Source organism: Phalacrocorax aristotelis, chromosome 5 (assembly GCF_949628215.1).
Source record: "Phalacrocorax aristotelis chromosome 5, bGulAri2.1, whole genome shotgun sequence".
NCBI classification, from domain to species: domain Eukaryota; kingdom Metazoa; phylum Chordata; class Aves; order Suliformes; family Phalacrocoracidae; genus Phalacrocorax; species Phalacrocorax aristotelis.
Genome location: NC_134280.1, coordinates 32589299 through 32611867, shown reverse-complemented (window position 1 = coordinate 32611867; position 22569 = coordinate 32589299). Strand labels below are relative to the sequence as shown.

General features: G+C 43.3%; 1 protein-coding gene across 3 annotated transcripts; it reads left to right on the top strand.

The window, feature by feature from the left end:
- The first annotated feature begins 9 nt into the window (after positions 1 to 9).
- LOC142057580 (MOB-like protein phocein) lies at positions 10 to 22304 on the top strand. 3 transcript variants are annotated; one of them, XM_075093877.1, is made up of 9 exons: positions 154 to 281; positions 2183 to 2347; positions 11910 to 11972; positions 12480 to 12580; positions 14602 to 14644; positions 14901 to 14987; positions 16562 to 16641; positions 17458 to 17569; positions 18436 to 20835. In XM_075093877.1, the coding sequence occupies exons 1-9, from the start codon at positions 279 to 281 to the stop codon at positions 18565 to 18567; spliced, it is 786 nt and encodes a 261-aa protein (XP_074949978.1). In that variant the 5' UTR covers positions 154 to 278; the 3' UTR covers positions 18568 to 20835. The 3 variants fall into 3 exon arrangements, with proteins under 3 accessions (XP_074949977.1, XP_074949978.1, XP_074949976.1); XM_075093875.1 differs by lacking the exons at positions 154 to 281; positions 2183 to 2347 and adding an exon at positions 9262 to 9497 and having other exon boundaries at positions 18436 to 22304; XM_075093876.1 differs by lacking the exons at positions 11910 to 11972; positions 12480 to 12580; positions 14602 to 14644; ... (2 more) ...; positions 17458 to 17569; positions 18436 to 20835 and adding exons at positions 3545 to 3634; positions 4205 to 4562 and having other exon boundaries at positions 10 to 281.
- Positions 22305 to 22569: the final 265 nt, after the last annotated feature.

The following is a 22569-nucleotide window of genomic DNA, read 5'->3' as shown; positions in this document are numbered from 1 at the left end:
GCTGACCTCACTTCCGGGCGGGTGTCCGACCCCGGGAGACGGCCGGCACGGTGCGGGGCGGTATGGGGCGCCGCGGGGTGCCGGCCGCTCGCAGGAACGGGGCGTAGCACTGGGGGTGAAAAATAGCATTCGGGATTAAAGCTGACCGGGGCCGGGGCGGGGGGGGAGTGGGTTCCGCCCCGGGGCGGGGCGTCGAGCGCGCATGCGCAGGCTGTGACCTTCCTCACGTGCGCCCGCGGCGGCCCGGTCACTCGGTGGCGGGGAGTGCAGGAGCCGCCATGGTGAGTGAGTGAGGGAGAGACTGACTGACTGCCCACCCGTCCGCTCTGCTGCGGCCCGGCCCGGCTCGGCACGGCACGGCACGGCACAGCGGTGTGGGGTGCGTGGGGAGGTTCCCGCTGGGATCGGTACCGGGCCCGCTAGTCCACCGCTGGGGGCCCTTCAACGGCCCCTCGGTAGCTCCCAGGTGTGCCTCCGGCCCGGTGGCGGTCCCTGTCGTGTGGTGGGGCCGGGTTGAGCCGCGGGAGGGAAGGAGGAAGGGGGCGCAGCGGCCCGGCGGGGCGTTGGCAGCCACCGCCTGTGGAGGTGCCGGGGCGGGCTGGCGGCACCGCAAGGTCACCCGGCCCCTGGGGCACAAAGCCCGTTACGGTGGGGCTGGGGCCGCCCGTGGCTTCCCCGGCGCGGGGGCGGAATGTCCTCCCCGTCTGCGGGAGTGGAGCGGCCCCTCGGCCCGCAGTGCGCCGGGCAGGGCAGGGCCGCGGGTGGGCCTGCGGGGCCTGCGGGCAAGCTGAAACCTCTTGTGCTTGGTCATTTACCGCTCTGCGTGTTATAAACTTTTTTAATAGAGCTCTTACCTTGAAAGAAAGGGGTAAGGGCAAAGCTGCCCTTGGTCTTGTAGCAATACTTTATTCTTACGATCCCGCTAATGTGAGGAATTAGTATTTCTTAAAACTTAGTATAAAACGCTCAGGGCTGTAAGTCTGGCTGCTTATTTCTGTTAAACGCAGAACAGCTCTAAAAAAAGAGGCTTAGATACATTGTCTTCCCAGAACGAAGGAGACCACAGTTGGCAGCCTTTTCCACTTGTGGGTTTTCATCATTGTGGCGCTAACATTAGTGCGGGGAAAGCACATCTTTCACGTATGGTATTTTGTTCGTGCTCTGCCTGTAGTTTTGTTTTCTCGCAGTTCTAAAGCTTGTGCATATGCTGATGGTGTCAGTAAAGGGTGCGTGGATGCCTGGCCCTTGTTTCTAGCTGTTTCTCTGAGTGCGGGCTCTGGGTATCTGTCCGGTGCAGCGCTATCTCCATGTGGCTTGGCAAGGTGCCATATCTTTCATTTGAAATCAAAGCAAGTTCTTTCTTCCTGACCCCTGCTTGCTGGGGTTTGGTGCTTGCATTTATCTAGTACACGGGAGATAGACTGCTCTTTTTGAAATGCAGCCAAGTAGCAGTAAGTAGTTGCAAAAAACCCCAATACCCAACAAAAAACCCCCCCAACTCTGCTTAAGCAGAGGCAGATATTGAAGGAGTCAAGGCAGAATTATGCAGACCTTTCACTTTTTAGGGGCTTAAACCTGGAGTGTCTTGTAAAGTTGCAGTCTATTTGTAGAAGCCAATATAAGTAACAGGACTCTTGCTTCAGACTTCAAACTTGTCACAACTTGAGGTTGTGTATCGTCATGTGAAATGCTGGGGTTGAAAGTACCTGAAAAGGACTGATATGGGGTACCTGGCTAGACTTTTGCTTCTTTACCATAAAACACTTCACTACACAAATAAAAACGCAACTGTCCCAAGAAGTCCTTAATCGTCATGAAATCTGGTGTGAACTAAATGAATGTATTGCATATAATCAATAATTACGCTCACCAAACTGGAGTAAGGGCTTGGGATTAAAACCATACAGAGCTTTTCAGCTTGAGGAGGCAGCAGCGGCTGCTCCATCTGGGGGCAGTTTATTCCCCCAGCCAGAGCACATCATCTTACAGCTGAACTGTCAGGATTGTCCAGCATCTGCTTGTGTCTTTAGCAATTTCTGATGCAATCAAAGGTGGCCTGTGTTTGCTACTCATAAAAATTATTAATTTCTATCAAAAGAGAAATCACTTAAGAAAAAAAAACTTTTAAATTGCAATTTCATTGTAATGTTCCTCTTGTTACAATGTATGATTACTTCCACAGGCAGGAAAAGCATTTAGGAAATTTCTTCCCCTCTTTGATCGTGTTCTGGTTGAACGATGTGCAGCTGAGACAGTAACCAAAGGAGGTATCATGATTCCAGAAAAAGCTCAAGGGAAAGTGCTACAAGCAACAGTAGTAGCAGTTGGATCGGGAGCCAGAGGAAAGGTAAATGGCCTGAAGCATTACATTTGGGTAGGATTGCAATGGGGTGGTGGTAGCTGGAATATTGTCATAAGAAAGGGATGGTTGCAGTGTAGTGGTGGCTCCCAGAAATGGATCACATTAAGGGCGACAGCTGAAGTTGGAAGAACGGATTCAAAGAGGAGGTAGAAATCTGAAGTTCCGGCTGGCTCTGACCTTGAATTCCAGCATTGCTTGTGTTTTGGGAGTTATCTTGTTTTATCATTTCTCAGCCAAAACCTTGAAGGAAGGGCAGTCGTCTTTGTTAAAATGCTGACATGCCCAAATGTCCATAAGGATTAGGCTTACTGGACGAAAGAAAATCAGCAATCAAAAGAAAAAAGTGAAATAATTTTTTGTTGATTCTTTTCATGTTGAATATGAATCTGGGATCATGAAAAAATACAGTCTTCACTTCACAAAAATGACATTGGTTGTGGGCTTCAGCATCAGAAGGGCTTTTCCCCCACCAAAGTAGCGTTCAGTTAGTAGCAAGAGTGGAAAACAGGTTAAATTTCAACCTGGGCATGTTGACTCAGACCTTTTCCCTTACCATGAGTCCCTCTGCACGTATCGTGCTGGTTTGTGTCAGTATCTGATTTTTAAAGCTTTACATTGTGAAATGGTGCTAATATTTGACTAACATGCTAGTATTCTACTTATAATGCAAAAATATAATTAAACTTTATCAGGTGTTTCTACATAACTCATTTGCCAGCAACAGTTGTGACAAGTTGCTCCAAGTAACAAAGATGGGAAGGTGCTTTTAACTGGCACTTGGAGAAATTAACCTTGGCTATAGAATATGGAAATGGACTTTCTCGTTTCACTTTAGAAGGGGATTTCATGGTCTCTCAGTTAATTTCTCAGGTTTCACTTTTTTTCCTTTAAGTCCTATTCAGTATGTCAGGCAAAGACCTCACAGTTGTATTTACACCCAAAACTAAATTAAAATTAATTATACTCAGAAAAACACTGCAGTTCTACTGCAGGACTCCAGTGCTTGAGAATTGACTGGTGTGCTTTTCTGCTTAGTAAACCTGTATACTCAAGTTTCACTGTACAACAATACAGAGTTGTTGTGATTTCCTGAATGTTTTATACGTGGATGGATCATGGTAGTTTGGAAGAATTCTATTCTGTCCGTATTGTGGAAAAGTAAGGATTTCTTTTCTTTTTCAGAACGGTGAGATTCAGCCAGTGAGTGTAAAAGTGGGTGAAAAGGTTTTGCTACCAGAATATGGCGGTACGAAGATTGTAATAGAAGATAAGGTAGGTGTCCCAGCTTTGTGAATGCAGGTTAAGCTGGTTCCCAGTGTGCCTTACTGCCAGTGATAACACTGAAGTTACTTCACAGGGTTAGCGGTGTTCCAGAAATGCAGTTGTTGGTGTTCCAGCGGCAGTAGCTGAACCCAGGCAGCTTCTGGTACCTGTAGTACTCACTACTTCCACCCCCGCTTAAAAGCAAGTAACTGAGGAAGCCTCTGGTTTGACCTTTGTTGGGTGGGTGAAGTGGCTCTGTGAACCAGGCCTATAGTAGAGGGAACCCTAAAAGGCTTTGAAATTACTGGGGGTATCTTTGCTTTTGACAGGGAAAGCTCACAGAATTGTCTTCTGACAGTTCTTGCGCTTCCTACCACTAAAAATAGTAACTTGGTAGCTCTCCCAAAGAATATCTTAGGAAGAAAAATAAATCTTTTCAAGAAGTCAAGAGGTAGAGCTACTGTTGGTTCGCTCGCTTTTGATTTTGTGCTTCGTGACTGCGGTAGCCCCAACTTCAGAGCAAGGCAGTGTTTGCAAAACAACTGATATGACAAGTACTAACGTTTCCTTTTTTTGCAGGACTACTACCTGTTCAGAGATGGTGACATTCTTGGGAAATACGTGGACTAAAGCCGTTGCAGTATCAGTCATTCATTCCACTAAAATGCTGAAATTTTTCTTTCATCATGTAAATAATGTCCTTTATTTTATAATAGGCAGGCATTGAGTCTCTGAAATAACCTGTGATCTCACTGTAATGATGGAACACAAATAAAGATATGTACAGTCAGAAGTCAGTTGCTCTTGCTTGAGTTCCATTGAGCAGTGAAATTGAGATGACCACGAACCAGCCTTAATTATTCCAAACAACATCATTTTGTATCCTTATCTCTGTACTGAGATTGTAAAAGTCTTTACAATAAACTTCTAAAACTTCTGCTTCTGTCTGCGTTTCTGCTGTTACTCAGTGAAACTGAGCCTCAATTGTGTAGTCAACTGATCTCTCTGAAAAATTCAATTGCAGAAACATTATTTTCCCTAAACTTGTATGAAGTTGGGAGACGAGTTTAAAATGGTTGTCACACACATGCTGTGAGGAAGGGGACTTCCAGCTAGCTCCCTTTCACATGGAACTTGTCTTAGGATAACATGTTTTTTAACATCTGGCTTAGCAAGAGCTAAGGTGCTGGTAGGCGGGAAGATTACTGCACACCAACCACCCTGCCGCAAGCAGCCTGTCTCACAGCAGGCTGAAAGCTTGGTACTAGTCATACCTGTGCAAGAGCAAAACTGTCCAGTTCTCAGATGAAGCAGATAGGAATTAGTTGTTTTCTTAGATGTCTCATTGAATTGTGAGTAGAAAACAAGTAACTTCCTTCCAGAAGTTAATCAGGCAGAATTGGGGCTGATGCTGATCTTAAAGCAAATTTCTTTACTGATGACTGCATTATCTCATGCCAGATCTCCAGCCTTCCCCTAACTTGGTAAAAAGCTGATTTGACAAATTGTATTTAATGTATCCTTAACACAGCATTCTTTAATAGCAAGACTTTTACTTCAGCAACACATTTGCATATTTTAACCACCCTGTCTTGCCTTGGAAAAGGATTCAAGGTTATTCATACAGTACACAAATCTGCCCTTGATACAGTGTGTTCCTGATGATGCCTTCAGCACTGGTATGCGTACGTTGGCCTAGTGCAGCCTGAGAACGTTTGCTGCCTTCAAATGTTTTGATGTAGTCCTCCATGAAATAAATTCTTTACACCCCACCCTCCCATCCCATACCTGGGTAGGGTGCTGCGTGCTGGCTGGTGACCACCTACCTACTCTGGAACTGTGGGCAAACCAGGCAAAAGTTAGACCATTCAGGTGGTTCAGCTCCTGCTAAACTGAAATACGTACCAGCAGGGAAGATACTAAATAAAAAAATGTTTTACTACAAAAGGCCTGCTTCTTAAAATCAGCCCTACATATGGTGGTTTTACTTTAGTGGTCACAGCAGTGCATGTGACAGCTGAAACTCAAGATTATTCCACTACAGGTAAAGACAATATATTGTGCAATGAAACACAAACTCATTGAGAAGCATTGTCTTCCCCTAGAGCAAGCATGCCTTTATCTTCCCTGATAGGGTAGGTGTGCTGGTGTAGTCACACCAAAGAGGGGAAGGTATTACAACATCTCAGTGAGAAAGAGATGCAGTTGGAAGCAGCTCCCAAAAGAGAAGTGCTTAGGCCTAACACTGGAGCATGTCTTTCCATTATATCCTTTAGAGACACACATCATGTAGGGTCCTGGCTCACAGCAAGCAATTTCATGTTTAATTTTTGTTTCTGAGGAGCCACTACAACCCATGGGGGTGTGATCTGTGGGCAGGTATCCGCTTACTACCCGCGCTGTGTATCCCCACCACACAGTGCAGTCACCCGCAGCCGAGGCAGCAGCGCGTTGCCAGCCTGCTCCCCAGCAGGGTTATGCTGAGCTTGCACCATGTTGCCAGGCTGCGTGCACCATGCAGACCTCTCTTCCTCCTGACCCAACTTCCAGCCCATGCTTTCAGACCCAGCAGGTTTTCAGCAGCTTGATATCATGCTTATTTAATAAAATACTTAGCATGGCTGTGTCTATTAGTGTTTATGTAACTGATGAAAAACAAAAGTCACACTTTTGTGAAAACTTTAATGGGAAGAAATAATTTATGGATGGGAGGAAGGGCAAAAAACCAGGATTCCTAGGCCCAATCAAATGGAGGACAGGTTTGAGCGCCTGATGGATTTGTAGACAGAGAACATTTTATTCTTGTGCCATGAGGCTATCGCTGCAAGCAAGGACAAGGTAATGACTACATAGCTGAGGTGATCCATCTGCTGTTACTGCTTTATTCCACTGTTTTCCAGACTATTTCAAAGCTCAAATTTTGCCAAAAGTGTTACATGTTGCCCTAACTGCTTATTTTGGGATACAGTCCTTCCCAGCCTTTCCCCAGGCTGTCTGAATCGTAAGGAAACAAGGTGGACTCCATCTCCTCTTGCTACTTTCCTTCATTAACATTCCAGAACAGCTTCCACTAGCAGCAACCCTGCTGTTTTCAGAAGACCTTTACTGTCCTGCTTATGTTACCCTGCCATAGGAAGAAAAGGATGAACCTTTTACACACTAGCAGAGAAGGAAGGAAGGTCAGGTCCCTAACAGTATGGGAAGAGTCAGTAGGATTTTGGCCAAATATTCCATTTTTCAATCTTAAGGGTCATGAGGCAATAAGGACCAGGTGAAAAGCAAAAAAAGTGAAATTACTGTTGATCCAATTTTGTTTAAAAACAGCTTGAAATCCAATAAAACAAAAATAACAAGCAGCTCCCAGAAATAGGGGGTTAATTATTAAGGGGCAACACAAAAGACCTACAGACTGTAACATCCCCATTGAGAAACACTGCAGATTTCTTTCCTTCATCTGTGAATCAATCTGCAAGCCAGTTGTAGACTGAACTAACAGATATGTATTTCTCTCTGAGAGGTATTTCTTCACAGCAAGGTTTATTTGTATTTTAGAAGCAAGATGTCCCTGAAATAAAAGTCAGGGACAAATGGAAATGTCAAATATCCAACTCTTCTGTGCGTTAGATATCAGTTAAACCTTGAAAATGATGATAGGGGAAAAAAAACCCAACAAACAACCCAAAACCAAACAAGCTGCTGAACTTTAAGGCATTTAAACAGCTACAGTTGCTTTTATTCGGGGACTGGCTGATTATAAATCTCATAAAATAATTAGTGTTGGATTACAGCTGATCTAACGAGGTATGGGACATTCATACCCTTCAGTCTACTGCACTAATTTCTCCCAGTGGTATTAACCTTTCCACAGTTTCTTACACAAACTGCTAGGAAGCACTAGGTTTCACCGTGTGCCTCAAATAGCTAACACTTCTGGAGCAGGAATGCTGACCAGGAGTAAAAAAGTAACTAATGCAAACTGAATTTAGGTGCCTCAAGTTAGGAATGGCACCTCTGCGTTACAGTGTAATCTGAACGGAGCTGCCCTTGCTGTCAATATAAACTGCTGGTTAGCTGGGTGCCTGCGCCCAGCGGGAGGTTAACCCCTTACCCATTTCTCACTGCTCGCACGTTGTCCAGCTTTCAGCTCTAACCTGGCCTCGAGAACAAGGCAGGATCCTGGTTATGGCATTGCCCAAGCAAAATAAGTATTCAAAATACACTTTGCTTTCTGATGGGAAAACCTAATTAGAAATTTTTTCAATGTTTTCAATCCAGAAATGTTTCACATACTCTAACTCTCATCAGGTAGAAGGAAGAGGTTTTAACATGGGAAAGCACATTATTTAGAGCAAATGAACTGAGTGAAGGGGGGAAACCATACCTGGCATTCACTCATTTACACAGTGGAAGCAGGGGCAACATCAGGTACCAGTGTTCTCCACCTTTCAGGAAACCACATACAACTGCAAACATTTATTTACTGATTCTATTAAGGGGGGTGGGTGGATGTATCTCATCTCTACCTTATTGCCTCATCATTCTTGCTCACAGACACCCTCACTGACCTATTCTGTACTCCTTCCTACCATCTGTTCACTAGAAACAGAGCAGCTTCCAAATACTTTTCTTCTTGCTTATCCTACAGAAGTGATATGAGCCTTTCTAGTCTTCCAAAATGTCCACGTGCTTGCAACAGGGACCTATTTATCAGCCAACTATAAGCTAACAGTGCATTTTTTTAATGTTTTCCTCCTAAATACAGTCAACACAGGTAACTCCTGGATTAGTTAACCTTGAAACCTAGGCTAACTCTGTTTTCCAATAGCAGAGCAGCCTGTGACCTCTGCACACCAAACTCACAACTCTCTCAATCCTGCCTTTGAAAACCTAGAAAGGCTCTGTACCTACTTTGTTTGAAGCATTGTGTCCCAAATTGCTGTTGTTGGGGCTTTTTAAAAAAAATATTTTTAGCGTTAAAAACATCTTTAATATAGGACTTGAAATATTTTTTAAAATTCACACCCTTAGGGTTTACATTGGACAAAATTTCACAGGCTCAGTTGTGTTGTACAGAGACTTGCAGAGAGCAAGCGAGGACTGACCTTGTGGGGGAGACAGCACGGTCAGATGCTGACAGAGCGATATTGATGAAACGGGATGAAATCTGAAGAATGCATTTTCTCGAGAACCAGCCATCTCGTTAACCCCTGGAGACTCCCTCTCACAAAACCAACAGCTCTGCTCGCCGTGAAACCCGCCTCACGGCGCAGCTCACGCCTCCTCGGGTGGGCACCGAGCCACCCGGGCAGAAAGTGACAGGGACCGCCATTAAAACTGTCCCCACCTCTCGGGCGTGTGTGTGTGTGTTTAGGTATCGCCCCTCACAGGAAAGCTCAGCTGTCGAAGGATCACCTCAGGTGACCCGCGGCTGCCCGCAGGGCACTGCACCACAGAGCGGTGCCGAGCCGCCAGGAAAGCGCCCGCCAGGCCCTCGGGGCCCAGCCCCGCGCGGGAACGGCTCTTCCGCGCACCCCCGTGGCCAGGAGACAGAGCAGCACGTAGCGGAGCGGCGGGAAGGGGAAGGGCCGGGCCCCTGAGGGCCGCCTCCCGCCGCCCCTGGCGAGCAGCACCGCCCCGCGGCTGCTCCCGCTCTCCGGCGGGCGGCGGCCCTGGCTCTTCCGGGGCTGTTCCGGGGCTGTTCCGCTCTGCTACGCCCTCCCTCCGCCGCCGGCCGCGGCGCCCGTTCCTCCCTCCCCCTCGCCCGCCGCCCCGCCCGCCGCTGCCGCATCCGGGTCCTGGCGCCGCTGTCACTATGGTCATGGCGGAGGGGACGGCAGTGCTGAGGCGGAACAGGCCAGGCACCAAGGCCCAGGTGAGGCGCTGCCGCCGCTGCCGTGCGGCCCGCCGCCGGCTCTCGCGTCGCGACGGGCACCGCCGCCGCCCAGGCGCCGGGCCCTGCTGGATCTCGCGGCGTCGCTGTGGGCCTTGCCGGGCCTATCAGGGCCCAGTGCCGCCCGGCGGGCCGGGGCGGCGGGCCGCGCGCCGCGGGAGCGCTTTGTTCCCCACGGGCGGGCCGCGGAGTCCCCCCCCCGCGGGGGCTGCTCTGCCAGGCCCGGGGAGGAAGGGTGGGTGCGGCGCCGGCTGTCCCTCGGCCCTACGTCCGGCGGGGCGAGCGCCCTGCTTGCATGGCGTTCCCAGGCTCCGGTGCGGGAGCGCAAGTCGCGTCACGTCCCTTTGGCCGCTGGCACCGAGCAGCGTCCCGGAGCGCGGCGCTGCTCCCGCAGAGCGCGCCCGGGCCCCGGGTAGCGACAGCCCTGGCGAGCGCCTGCTGGATCGGCGGTGGGCTGTTAGCTGAGGGGCAGCCCTGCTGCCCTGAGCTCAGGCTTTCCCCGGGCGCAGGGCTGTTTGGCTGACCCGTGTCGATGTGCCGCTGCTGTTGCCATTAAAATCCTACGTACACCATCGGCCGAGGGCGGGGGGTGCTTGGGCGCGCGAGTAGGCCTCGGCTGGGCGCTCTGCGCCCGCAGACTCCGGGTACCTGCCCTGCTCCTGCTTGCCGGGAGAGAGGGGTCGTCGTGCCCCCCTGCTCCTGCTTGCCGGGAGAGAGGGGTCGTCGTGCCCCCCTGCTCCTGCTTGCCGGGAGAGAGGGGTCGTCGTGCCCCCCTGCTCCTGCTTGCCGGGAGAGAGGGGTCGTCGTGCCCCCCCTGCTCCTGCTTGCCGGGAGAGAGGGGTCGTCGTGCCCCCCCTGCTCCTGCTTGCCGGGAGAGAGGGGTCGTCGTGCCCCCCCTGCTCCTGCTTGCCGGGAGAGAGGGGTCATCCTCCCCGCACGTAACCTGCGCTCTGCTCGCAGCGAGCCCGGCCCGCTGCTGCCTCGTTCGTTTCTCCTCATCAAAATGAAATTCATCTATTTCTGGGCGTTCAGGCTCATCCTGAAAAGGTACATCTTGAACAGATAAGCCGCATTTTTTAGATTATTTCAGAGATGTCATCTGTGAGGCCTTTATGCAAGACTTTTCCACTCTGCGTTTGTGAGGAGAGCTCGTGGGCAGAAACAGAGCAGTATATGACACAATGTTGTAGGAAAACACGTCTCTCTTCTCCTCCTATTCTTTGTCATAACATACAGAGGTAAAATTGTTATGCAACCCTGTAAATCAGTTCATTCTATACATCTTTAATCTGTGAAGGAAATAGAACGTTTGATGAATTTGGGGTATTGTGAAAAATGGTAAGCTGGACATAGACTTAGATTTGGTCAAATATTACAAAGTATATTATAAACTTAATGTAGGTTGAAGAATTTTGTGTATAGTAATGCAATCATGATTTTTTTTGTGGCTGTATTAAAGTTTCAATTTTGGATACCACTGTGGTATAGCTACTCAGTATATAAATACTATTACTTAATGATATTTCAACACTGGGTAGTCACTCCTTTCTCTAGACATTTTGTATTCTCTCAAGAACAGATTGCTAAGCTTTACAGTTGGAACATTTTAATTTAGTCGTTGCGTCTGGTGGGATGGCTATGGGGGGCCGATGTGCAATATTTCCATATAATGAGGGAGTGAAAAAGGCAAAGTAGATGTGAAAAAGGCAAAGTAAGGAAACGCATATATGTCTGGGACTGCCATAGTTGCACCAGATATGAATTGCTGCAGTACAACTGGACCCAAGGTGGAACTTCAGGGGGGTTCTATCATTAACAATACTGAACACTGTGGGTTAGCAGAGCTGGTAACTGTCCAGTTATGCTGCATTATGGACTGTACCAAGAGGACGTAGTACCAAGTTGGGCCAACACTGCCCATATTATATTACCTTAGTTCAGAGAAGATGTTTTCAGTGGTGTGTTACTGGTAGAATATACTGGGATTTTTAGTTTAATGATAATGGTAAAATGCTACTCTCTACAGACCTCTCTTCTTCCCCATTCTTCGATGGTCTATCAGGTGAAGTGGGCACTGCATGCAAATATGTAATATAAAAACTACAGGCTATGTAGGTGTTACAGCAAGATGTGGGGGGGAGGTGATGTTTATAGTATGCCAAGTCACAGAGAGCTTTCATTTCCAGATGTTCTACTACTGTGACATTGGGAGCATAAGTCCCATTTCACCCTGTTCTTGCCAAGACTGTTTGCTGGTTCTATTAAGATGTAGCTTCCTGGAATTGTATAAACTACCTCTGCATCTATTTTCCAGCATGTTTGAGCTATTGTAGCTTGTGCACTTTTCTTCCTCCCCTTCTGTTTTTGTTAAACTGTCCTTTTTTTTTTTAACAGGATTTTTACAATTGGCCTGATGAATCCTTTGAAGAAATGGATAGTACATTAGCTGTTCAGCAGGTATTCTTATATGAAGTGTTGTTAATGGGTTCAGTTTCCCAAGTTTTGTATTTTGGTAAAAAACAGGGAACAGGACATGCTATTTATCTGCTTAGAATGTTGCTGCACAGGAATTAATTTCATAACCACCCTACGTATATGAAAAAATTGTAATTATTAATTGTGGTATGCAGAAATAACTAGAATTCCCATGTCTGGTTTAAACAAATCAGATTTAAGAAAATGGTGGGATTCCTGTGCAGTTCTTTTCTTTTGAGAAGGATGTTTAAAAATCTGTAAAATATACCCATTCTTCTACCTTTCCGAACTGAGGAAAGGTATTTTTCCGATCTGGCATTTTTTATACCAATTTTCTTACTCTGCCCATCTACTCTTCAACTTTTAGTCCCTCAATCACTTCTTAAGTAAAGAGAAAAAGTAAGCCCCTCAAAAATGTAATGTCCTAAATATACTGTCGTACTATAATTACAACAAGATCTAGATTTCTTTTCCCCCCTCCTCTCCTAGTATATTCAGCAGAACATAAGGGCAGACTGTTCCAACATTGATAAGATCCTTGAACCTCCTGAAGGCCAGGATGAAGGTGTATGGAAGTATGAACATTTAAGGTAAGAATCCATCTTTTGTCAACAGTGTCCTGATCCTAAGCTTTGTTCATTGATAGTGGTGGTGAGTCTTTTTAAATAGGACAGATCAAAAGTAACTTAGATGAAACTTGATATTTCTGCTATTAAATATTTTTATATTTTGATATTATTTTCTTCTAAAGATCTATGACGCGCTCTGATCTAGTGGTTTTGACGTTTTTTAAGAAAAATGTTTGTACCTCATTTCAAAAGTTGTACTAGCATGTTTTGAATATGAAAATGTAGTCATGAATTTCCACAGCACTTCCTCCTAGTCGTCAGTTCTTCATCTCCACTAACTGGGAATGTGGTTTCCAGATGCTCCCAGTGCTTTTTCTGGAACTTGCAGGAAAATAGGCTTTAGCTGGGAAAGCAAGAGTACCTGTGTCTTAGAGTTCTTTTCCTAGTTGTAAGGAAACTTAAAAATTCTTGTCCTTCTCTCAATTTGTTTTTATACAGTATAAAAACTATGTTCAGCCTAGGTAGCTTGTGCCTCAAATGACTTTTCAGTTGTAGTGTAGGTTTACACCCTGTTAATACGTATGTATTAATTTCCTGGAATTACTCTAGTATCCTTGTGTCCTGATTTTTTCCTTACAAGTGTGTCTTATAACTTTATCAGATATCAAACTTTCAGGAATAAGAATAGTTCTAAGCTACTCCTAGATTTATATATCCTGACTTTTTGCCTCCTGTTTTCTTTTTTTCTTCTCTGGTCTGGAATAGTTCTAATAGACGCGGGGAATCCTCAAAAGAGGAAGAAATGTATACATAAATTTGCAAAAGACGTATTTTAAGAATTTCCTCTATCCTTTCACATACACTGAAAATCACTGTTGATTCATAGAAGCGGCTTGTCACTTTTGGAAAAATTGTTCAGATTTTTCTTGTAGGTTGGAGGACTGAATTCTCTTTAAGTTAAAGAATGCACTTTCAGGTTCGTTCTAGTGACAGCAGTATTTCTACAAGTCCCACTCTGTTAATGATCTGTGGTGGGACTTTAGCCACTTAAACAATCTGGAGGAAGTATATCACAGAATCACAGGCTGGAAGGGAGGTCAGGGATCATCTAGTTCAACCTTTCTAGGAAGAGCGCAGTCTAGACAAGATGGCCCAGCACCCTCTCCAGCCGAATCTTAAAGGTGTCCAACGTGGCTGAGTCAACCACTTCCCTGGGGAGATTATTCCAATGGGTGACTGTCCCTACTGTGAAATATTTACCTCTTGTGTCCAGTCGGAATCTCCCCAAGAGCAACTGGTGTCCATTCCCCCTTGTCCTCTCCATGTGACTCCATGTAAAAAGGGAGTCTCCATCTTCTTTGTAGCTACCCCTTAAGTACTGGTACACGGTGATGAGATCCCCTCTGAGCCTCCTTTTCTCAAGGCTGAACAAACCCTGTTCTCCCAGCCTATCCTCATATGGCAGGCTTCCCAGTCCTTTGATCATCTTGGTGGCCCTTCTCTGGACCCCTTCCAGCCTGTCCACATCCTTTTTGTATATCTTAGAAGGATGGAATGATCCACCTATATGAATTTAAAACTTACACTCTTTAAGAAATTAATTTTCTTGAAGTGTTGTTTTTTTTGATCTGTATTTATGAAATAGCACTTTCTTCCATAATAAAAGTTGGTATCTTAAACACTTCAACTAAATTATTAAGGTCAGCCTCTACAGTCAGGTAAGAATTAAAAAATAATTGTTTTGCTGAGTAAAAAAAAAATACGCTGGTGTGAATTGTTTCAACTTGTAGTCCTTTTATAGTATGTTAATTCCAAGCCTATTGCCTTTTAGGTGTGACACCAGCTGAAATTACTTGGTGGTGTTCTTTCTTCAAGTACAATTTTTTTCATGTTCTGATGTATTTTTTCCACTTTACAAGAATCATTTCCCAAAACATTGGGAGATCTGGGAAGATCAGAATGTGTACCTTGCTTTGTATTAGATGTTTCCAGTGGGAAAACAAACTGTTGATTTTGATGCTGCTGTGTTCAAATTTTTTTAGACAATTCTGCCTTGAGCTCAATGGACTGGCTGTCAAGCTTCAGGTAATACTTTTGATATTTTGATATTGTATCAGGGAATAGACTTTTTTGTATTGTAAGATGCAGAGTTTGCAGAGCTTTCTTATTCGAAATGTGTACACAGACTTCAGCAGTGGTTTGAGGTAAGAGTTTTTTAGGGTTTTAAAGACTTCTGGCAAATAACCCTTTTTGGTGGGACATAGGGCAAGCAGGTGATTTGAAAAGATCGGCTCATTTTTGCTGGTGGATGGTCTTCATAACTGAACAATTCTTTTAACAGAGTGAATGTCACCCAGACACGTGTACTCAGATGACAGCAACTGAACAATGGATTTTTCTTTGTGCAGCTCATAAAACTCCCAAAGAGGTACGGATGTATTCTGGAAAACTGACTCCACTGATGTAGGATTTCTTTTCATAGTTTGTATGTTCATGGGGAGACCATTATAGTTGGCTTCTTAGTCAAACTGAGAGCTCATGTGGGCTAAGAATATCACTTGAGGTTTCCTTCTTTCCCATTCTGTAGTGGTTTACAGAAGAAGGGGCTGACACAGGAAGGAGCTGCTTTTTACCACAGTATTAGACTTCGCACAGTCCCCTCCTTTCTCTCTTAATTTCTGTTGAGACAGCCTGAAACTCAGTGGAAAAAGGTCTTGTTTAATTGAAAGAAGAGTACATGCTGAGAATAGGCTGTCCTCTTCAAACTCTGGCCTCAGTCCCTAGCATCAGGCATATAAGCCTGGCACTCTGAAAGTGACCACACGTGCACGTTCTTAGGGAAGTTACTGCTAAAAGGTAGTTGAGTCATAAAAATACCTTGTCAACTGGGTTATGACTTGTCTACCTGAGTGTCCAATTACTTTAAACTTTGTTCAGGTCTCTGACTGAACCACTTGATACTTTTTTTTAAATTGCCTTCAGAAGGCCCTTCTCTGTTGCTATTGGTTCTGGTGGTAGCGCAGCCTGTCAGCTCTACCCTTGTATTTCACCTTGCAGAACCTTATCCTTTTTGTCCTGTAAGTTTTTGTTTGTTTTTAATTTCCTGAGAGATAGCTCTGATGGCCAGCTTCCTTCCCACTCCCTCCTTTAACCCTCATCACCACGCAGTATACTGGCATGCAGCAAGTCTGTTTTATCCAGCTAGACTGGAGAACTTCAGGCTGCTTTTTATCTCCGAACACAAATCATTCATCTACTGTTTTCCATGTTGATAGTAACTATCATGGTCAGACAGTGGGTGATCCAACCCTGAACTGCTGACAAAAATGTGTAACTGAGAAGTCTTCCTGAAATTGGGGAATAGCAAAATGGACAGACATTCCGGCTCTCAGCCTGTCTCCATTTATCTTTGCTTTCTTCCTTCTTCTCTGTGTGTACTCGATTGCAGAGCCAGGGCTTGGCTTGCTACACAATTAGCTACACTAATGATATTGGTTTTCTTTGCCAAGGTAAAAAGCATTGATACGCTTAGGTGCAGGTTTGGTGGTTTTTTTTTTTTCTTGGGGGGTGGGTGGGGTGTGACAAGGTGTTAATTTAGGCTGTGAAAGAAAGAGTCTGGTAACTTGACTGTGTGGGAAACAAATGAACTGTAAGGTAATGATTTGCTTTCTTTTCAGTGTACTTCCAGCATGTATTATTATTATCTAGCTTTACTTAAGGAGATGCATAAATTCACTACTCGTGCATAATCACATCTCCATAGTAACTTTTTTTCCTTGAAATAATTTATGTGGGTTATGAAACAGAGAAAAGAAACAGCTCACTTAAGGAGGAAATGTAGTTAGACCTTCAGAGAAGCTATGTGAAACTTCTGCGGAAAAAAAAATGACCAGTGAAGTTAAAAGCATCAGGAAACATAATTAAAATGTTTTTCTTTAAACAAGTTATATGACAGTGTCACGCAAGCACTCACATGTGCTTACTTGCTGTCTCTTTTTGCAGTGTCCTGCTATAGACTACACCAGGCACACACTTGATGGAGCTGCATGTCTTCTGAATAGCAATAAATATTTCCCTAGCAGGTAAAAATGCATTCTTTTGAGGAGAGGGAGAAAGTAGGTGGCACCTAAATGCTTACAAAGCCTGTGGAAATGCGTAACGCATATTTCATGGGCTGCTGCTGAAAATACCAGAAATCCTGCAGCATGTGTCTCTTGTTGGTAGAGCTATTGTCACTTTTAAGTCAAGGAAGAATTCCTACCTATTCAAATAGTTTGCCATTTACTGGAGCTGACGGGTGCTTTTTAGGTGGAAACTCTTTTATTAATAGCTGTTGGTGTTATGGGGCTTCCAGTGCAGTAGTGCCAACCTAAATAACAGGATGGCCTTTAGAGAGATGCAGTGACTCCAAGGATTTAAACGCTACGCCACTGGAGGCCTCCAGAAGCCAACACCAATCGACTGTGGGACATGAGAGACCACAGAAGGCAGAGTGCGCTGCATGGGCAGCCGACACGTTGGACAATGGGAGCCTAACTGGAGAAGTCAAAATTGTGCTTCTCAAGGAATACGGTATTGGCGAGGAGGTACAACTGGAAGTCTTTTTCCCTTTGCCCATCAGTGCTAGAAACCAGAAATCCAGCCCTTATCAGAATAGCTGGTGATGTTTAACTACAGACAAAACTGTTTTTGTAGTCAAGGTACAATTTCTAAATGTGGAGCATGCACCAACATTTTTATCTTCCTTGCAAAAATAAGCAATTGCAGATGCAGATATCTGCAATGCTTAAGTCTAAATTTCATTATATTGTTAAAACATACTATCAGAATTCAAGACAACGTGTATCTTGGTAGCCATTTCAGTGGACCTGTTTTAACCTTTCTCCTGGTGCTTGCAGGGTTAGCATAAAGGAATCCTCTGTAGCCAAATTAGGATCAGTGTGCCGAAGGATTTACAGAATATTCTCACATGCTTATTTTCATCACCGGCAGATATTTGATGAATATGAAGTAAGTAGTTTCAAATTACATCTTGAAAGAAGGGTGTTTACTGGGGTTATAGCTGTGATGTAATTGCATTACAGGTTTTCCTTTAATCCTACCAGAAGATCTGCATTCAAGTGAAGTATTGATTATAGTAGATTATAGTTTTATAAGAACTAAAATGCTATTACGTATACATATATATGAATGAAAATTGATTTATATAATTAGTTTATCCAGTTATTGTTTTCCTTCATTTGGATAAGAGGTCAGGATTTGAGAGGTTTTGTACAAACAACTCAAATGTACATTTCCTGTTTGTATATGTTACCCAACAGTTAAGGAATTATAAAACTGCAGAGAAACAGTAACTGGTGGCAGGCTGTGCACCTCCAGTAGCTTCCAACTTTTTTTTTTTTTTTTTAAATGGAAAAGTAGAAGTTAATAGAACGGAGATAAGGGGTATAGCTGGATGGAGAAGGAAACCTTTGCCAAATCCCATTCAGGGTCACTGGAACAGCTATGGAATGGTTGTGCTCACTTCTGTCGGGGATCGCACATGTAGGAGGAGTTTCACAATACCTTAAAATTCTCTTTTGGAGAGCAGATCAGGACTACACTGGTATTAGACTATATTCATGTCTAACTGTTGTTGAACTGAGCTGTGACTTAAGCCTGAACTTCAGTAGCATTTTTTGTTAATTGCCGTAACTATAAGCAAACAGTAAAGATGTAAAAGTAATATAAATTCACCATTTAAGTATTGCTACTTCTTTCTAAGACTTGTAAATCTAATGAAGCAATTTCATATAAGCAGGATTTTTTAGTATGTTCTCCTCAATTGTTTATAATATTCCTTCTGTATATATTTTTTCCCCTTCTTTCACCTCCAGAACGAAACTTTCTTGTGTCACCGGTTCACTAAATTTGTGATGAAGTATAATCTGATGTCCAAGGATAACCTGATTGTACCAATTTTGGAAGAAGAAGTGCAGAATTCAGTGTCAGGGGAGAGCGAGGCATGATGGGAATGGCCATACAGAGGCCCATACTGAATATAAACAGAACATTAATTATGTACTGTATATATCATTTTAGACACTTCAATCACGTATCCTCCTAGCTTTGTTTAGTATACTTTTTGTATGCTGTGTGCATTGCCTTTTAATATGGGAAAATTAAGTTATTCATGAGCTGTATATTCATCAATGTGGCACTCATGGTTTTTAAATAAAAGTAGTAATATCTGTTTATAATGCCTGTTAATAAAAGAATTTACAGTTCTCTAAAATTGCTGCTAAACAATCATTGAATCACAATCCTGAAGATGTGTCTGATTGGGTGGGGAAAAAAGTGAGATTAAGATTTCACAGCAAGCCATTTTTAATGCAAGTAGCTATATTAAGTCTGAGTTCAAAGATTATCACCTTAAATATATAATTCTGCAGGAAGCTTCTTGCGACATAGCTTATTCCTAATTTAGCTTTTATTTTTTTAAGATGGCTTTGAAGATTTACTTTGGGATGTGCATATTCCTGTATGTGCATATCCAAGTACTAATAGGATCTGTAGTATTACTTATACCAAAAGGATAGTTTCACTATGCTATTGAACATATATATTCTTGATATACATCTAACATACTTTCTGGACTTTTTTTATTAGCAGTGGAGGCTTGTACACAGCAGGGGCCAGGCTCTGTCCTGTTAAGGCGGACTTCTGCTGTTCTCCAGTCCACAACTTCGCTAAAGAGTAACTGTGGCAGAAAACCTGTGCGTATTTATGGTAACTGCTTACTGATTATACCTCACGTAAATATTCATATTACACTACATAACACACTAGCACAGTCTTTGCTTGTACTCCTAGTAAAAACTTGAAATATTGAACCTGATTCTTCACAAGAATTAATCATATTTTCAACATACTTTTTCTTCATTCACCTGAATTACATGCCTTGACAGAAAGATTTGGATTCATGCTTCTGTTCCCTATCAGATGTTTTATTTCAAGTTGTGTTTGCAGATTTGCAATAACTGACAACTTCCATGAGTGCTGCTTAATTGTGTTATGTCTAGAATGATAGAATTAAATGTTTGAGAGAGGAATATAGCAGATGTACTGCTAAGCCTACATGAATGCAGGGTCTAAAAGCACTAGCAGTGCTCTTATGTTAAATGAATTTTGCTTAGCTGTTTAAGAAGTTAGCTGGTTGCTTCTCCTCTGAGGTTGCCTGGGGCCCTCTTTATTTCATTAAGCAGGTCCAAATGGGCTAACTCCGCTAGTTTCTGTAACCTACACTTTGTTTTCTAAGCCGTACTTACTTGGAAAGAAGGGAAGCCACCTATTTTTAATGAGTCTTTTTTCATAATATACAAAACATGCCTTAAATTCTATTTTTCTTTGTATGAATCAAGCACACCTCTCACAACTGTACCACCTGGATGTAAAGGGAGTTTAAACAATGAGAAAATAATAGAGAGACTAAGCTTAATTACTTCGACAGCTGTATTCTTCAGGAGCTCTTTGTGTCTCATGTTTATCTTTGTATTTAATTGTCAGCAGGCTAATTGCATGAGATGTTGTCCGAGTGAAAGTAGCTTTAGTTACTGTCTATACACCAAGCTATAACTTGCCTTGTATAGACCAGGTTACTTGCTATTTGATGGGTATCTCGAAGCTTATACCACAGGTGGGAGGACTGTATTCTGGAGGCAGTAAAATGTATTTAGTTTTGTTACAGCCTGCTGTTGGATCATCCATGGTGTGGTTCTGGGTACAGTCACTCTGCATGCTTATATTGGCCGTGGTGACTGAGACAGGCAAAAACGTGTAACTGGTGTTGCTAACTACATTTCCTCTCCCAAACTGAAGAAAATGATGTGGTGCTCAGGACTGCATTAAAATTTTAAACCTCTCTTCTTCCTCTTATGCTTTAAGAGTTTCACTTCAAAATGAAACATGGGAAATTTTAATCCTGTTTAATCTCATTCAGATTTGCACTGTAAAGCTGACTTGCTATACTAAGCTGATTTTATATAAGACCTAAGTGAAACACTGCTTGTATTTTCCCTTGCTATTGTTTACATGAGTACTGTGTACACACATGTGCCTGAACGGTACCATAAAACTTCAGTTAGCCTAAAGAAACGGTTTATTTGTCTAATAAATATTAACAGGTTTAATCTAGACTCTACCTAATAGGAAAAATCAAGACTGTCTTTGAATTATATTGTAAAAAAAAAAAAAGAAAAGAAGGATAAAATTAAACTGTTTCTTTATCCATACCGCTATATTTTGGTAAGCGATTCTCATTTTTCATGTCGTCCAAGAATGCAGGCAGCTGAGTGCTTCCAAGAGAAAGTTGGGTGTTCTCCCGTCTCTGCTACAAGGTGTGCTGAAGTGAAGTTGTGTTTCTTCTTTCAAAAGTAGAAAAATACAATACTCATTAGCATCTTGAAGTCAGACCTCAAATGTATACATCTCACATCAGAAAATGGTGGGTCTACAATTAAAAAGGGAGATCCAGAAGAGGGGCTTTCAGACACCCAAGTAAGCCCACTTGATGATCTTAAGGGTCTTTTCCAACCTTAACGATTCTATGATTCTATGACGACAGCACGCCTCAGATGCAAGGGCGTGTAGTAAGCAAAGGATAACTTTCGAATGACTTTGTCCTTAGTCACTGAGGTTTTTCCTGATGTTTGGCTTAGCATGTCTTGAAACAAGTCAGCCACGGTGATTTTGCTACTTTGCTTTTAATCTTAACTCTCAGATATTGTCAAAGTTTATCTGCTTAAACAGACCAGACCATGTCACCAGACCAGTTCCTCCAAACCACTTTGTCTCTATCAAGTTATGCTACCTGAGGTCAGGAATGTTCACAGTTTCAATTTGTACCAGTTGTTGAAATTCTGATACAGGGACTTGGTTTTGAAGTCTAAATCCTAACTAACACTCTTCTCTAAATTAAGCCATAGGGAATCGTCGAGACAGCAACCCGTACTTTTTAACCTTGAAAAGATGAATATACTAAGCACAAGGAACACCTAGTCAGCTTTTGGTAGATGGCTGTAGGTCGAACAAGCTTTGCCTTGTGAGCTGCGTGGCTGTACAGACAAGACTGCAAAAAAGTAATTCTGGCTTGAGAAAAGGTACATGTTCATCTGACCCGTTTAATGTCAGTGTGAGGCAAATAGAACAGGGAAAGTGGCAGCTGATTTGGCAAGTGCTTTTAATGGTGAGAAGTTTCCCATCAGAAATATAGAAAATATCTTAGCTTTACAAAAAGAACACAGTATCTTACAGACACAGGAGTTAAGCAGCAGTTTAGTGCAGTTGACCACGTATGTAAATAAACTGTTCTGACAATTATGAGCACAAAATTTTTTTTACAGTGGATAGTTCCTCCCTGCTTGTAAACACTAGGAAAATATTTCCTCTCCAAACTCCGTAAGAATCAGAAGGTATTAACAGTCTTTTACAGAGGTTCATGAACAGCATTGGATGCCTTCTATCTCTGTTCTTTTTAATTAGCTGCAGGGCATTTCTGCTGTCACAGACAGGTAAGGGACTTCTCTATTAGCGTTCAGACACACGGGCTCCCAACTGAAGCTCTGTTGTTGAATAAGTAAGTGTACTTACTTTTTTTTTTGTCACAGAAAAACTCTTAAAGCATCCATACTTTAAGTTTGATTTGCAATTCTTTCAATAAAAAGATGAGTATGTAAAGTACATTCTTGTAAAATAAAAACTGAACAGCATGTGTGTGTATATATATATATGTGTAAAATAGGAGCACACAAAAGAATGTTTCCCGAGTTACTCTTTCTGACAGCTCTTCTGATTTACAAACTTAGTTTAATTAATGGACAGTGCTGGCCACAACTCTAATACAGGCATACCTTAATGCTCTAGTTTGTGTAAGACCAGGTGATGAAACAAGTAGATTAAATTAGAATTCCCCTATACCCAAAATGCTCCCTCCCCTCTTTGCTTTCCCAACTCTGTAGATACAGTTGGCTTTC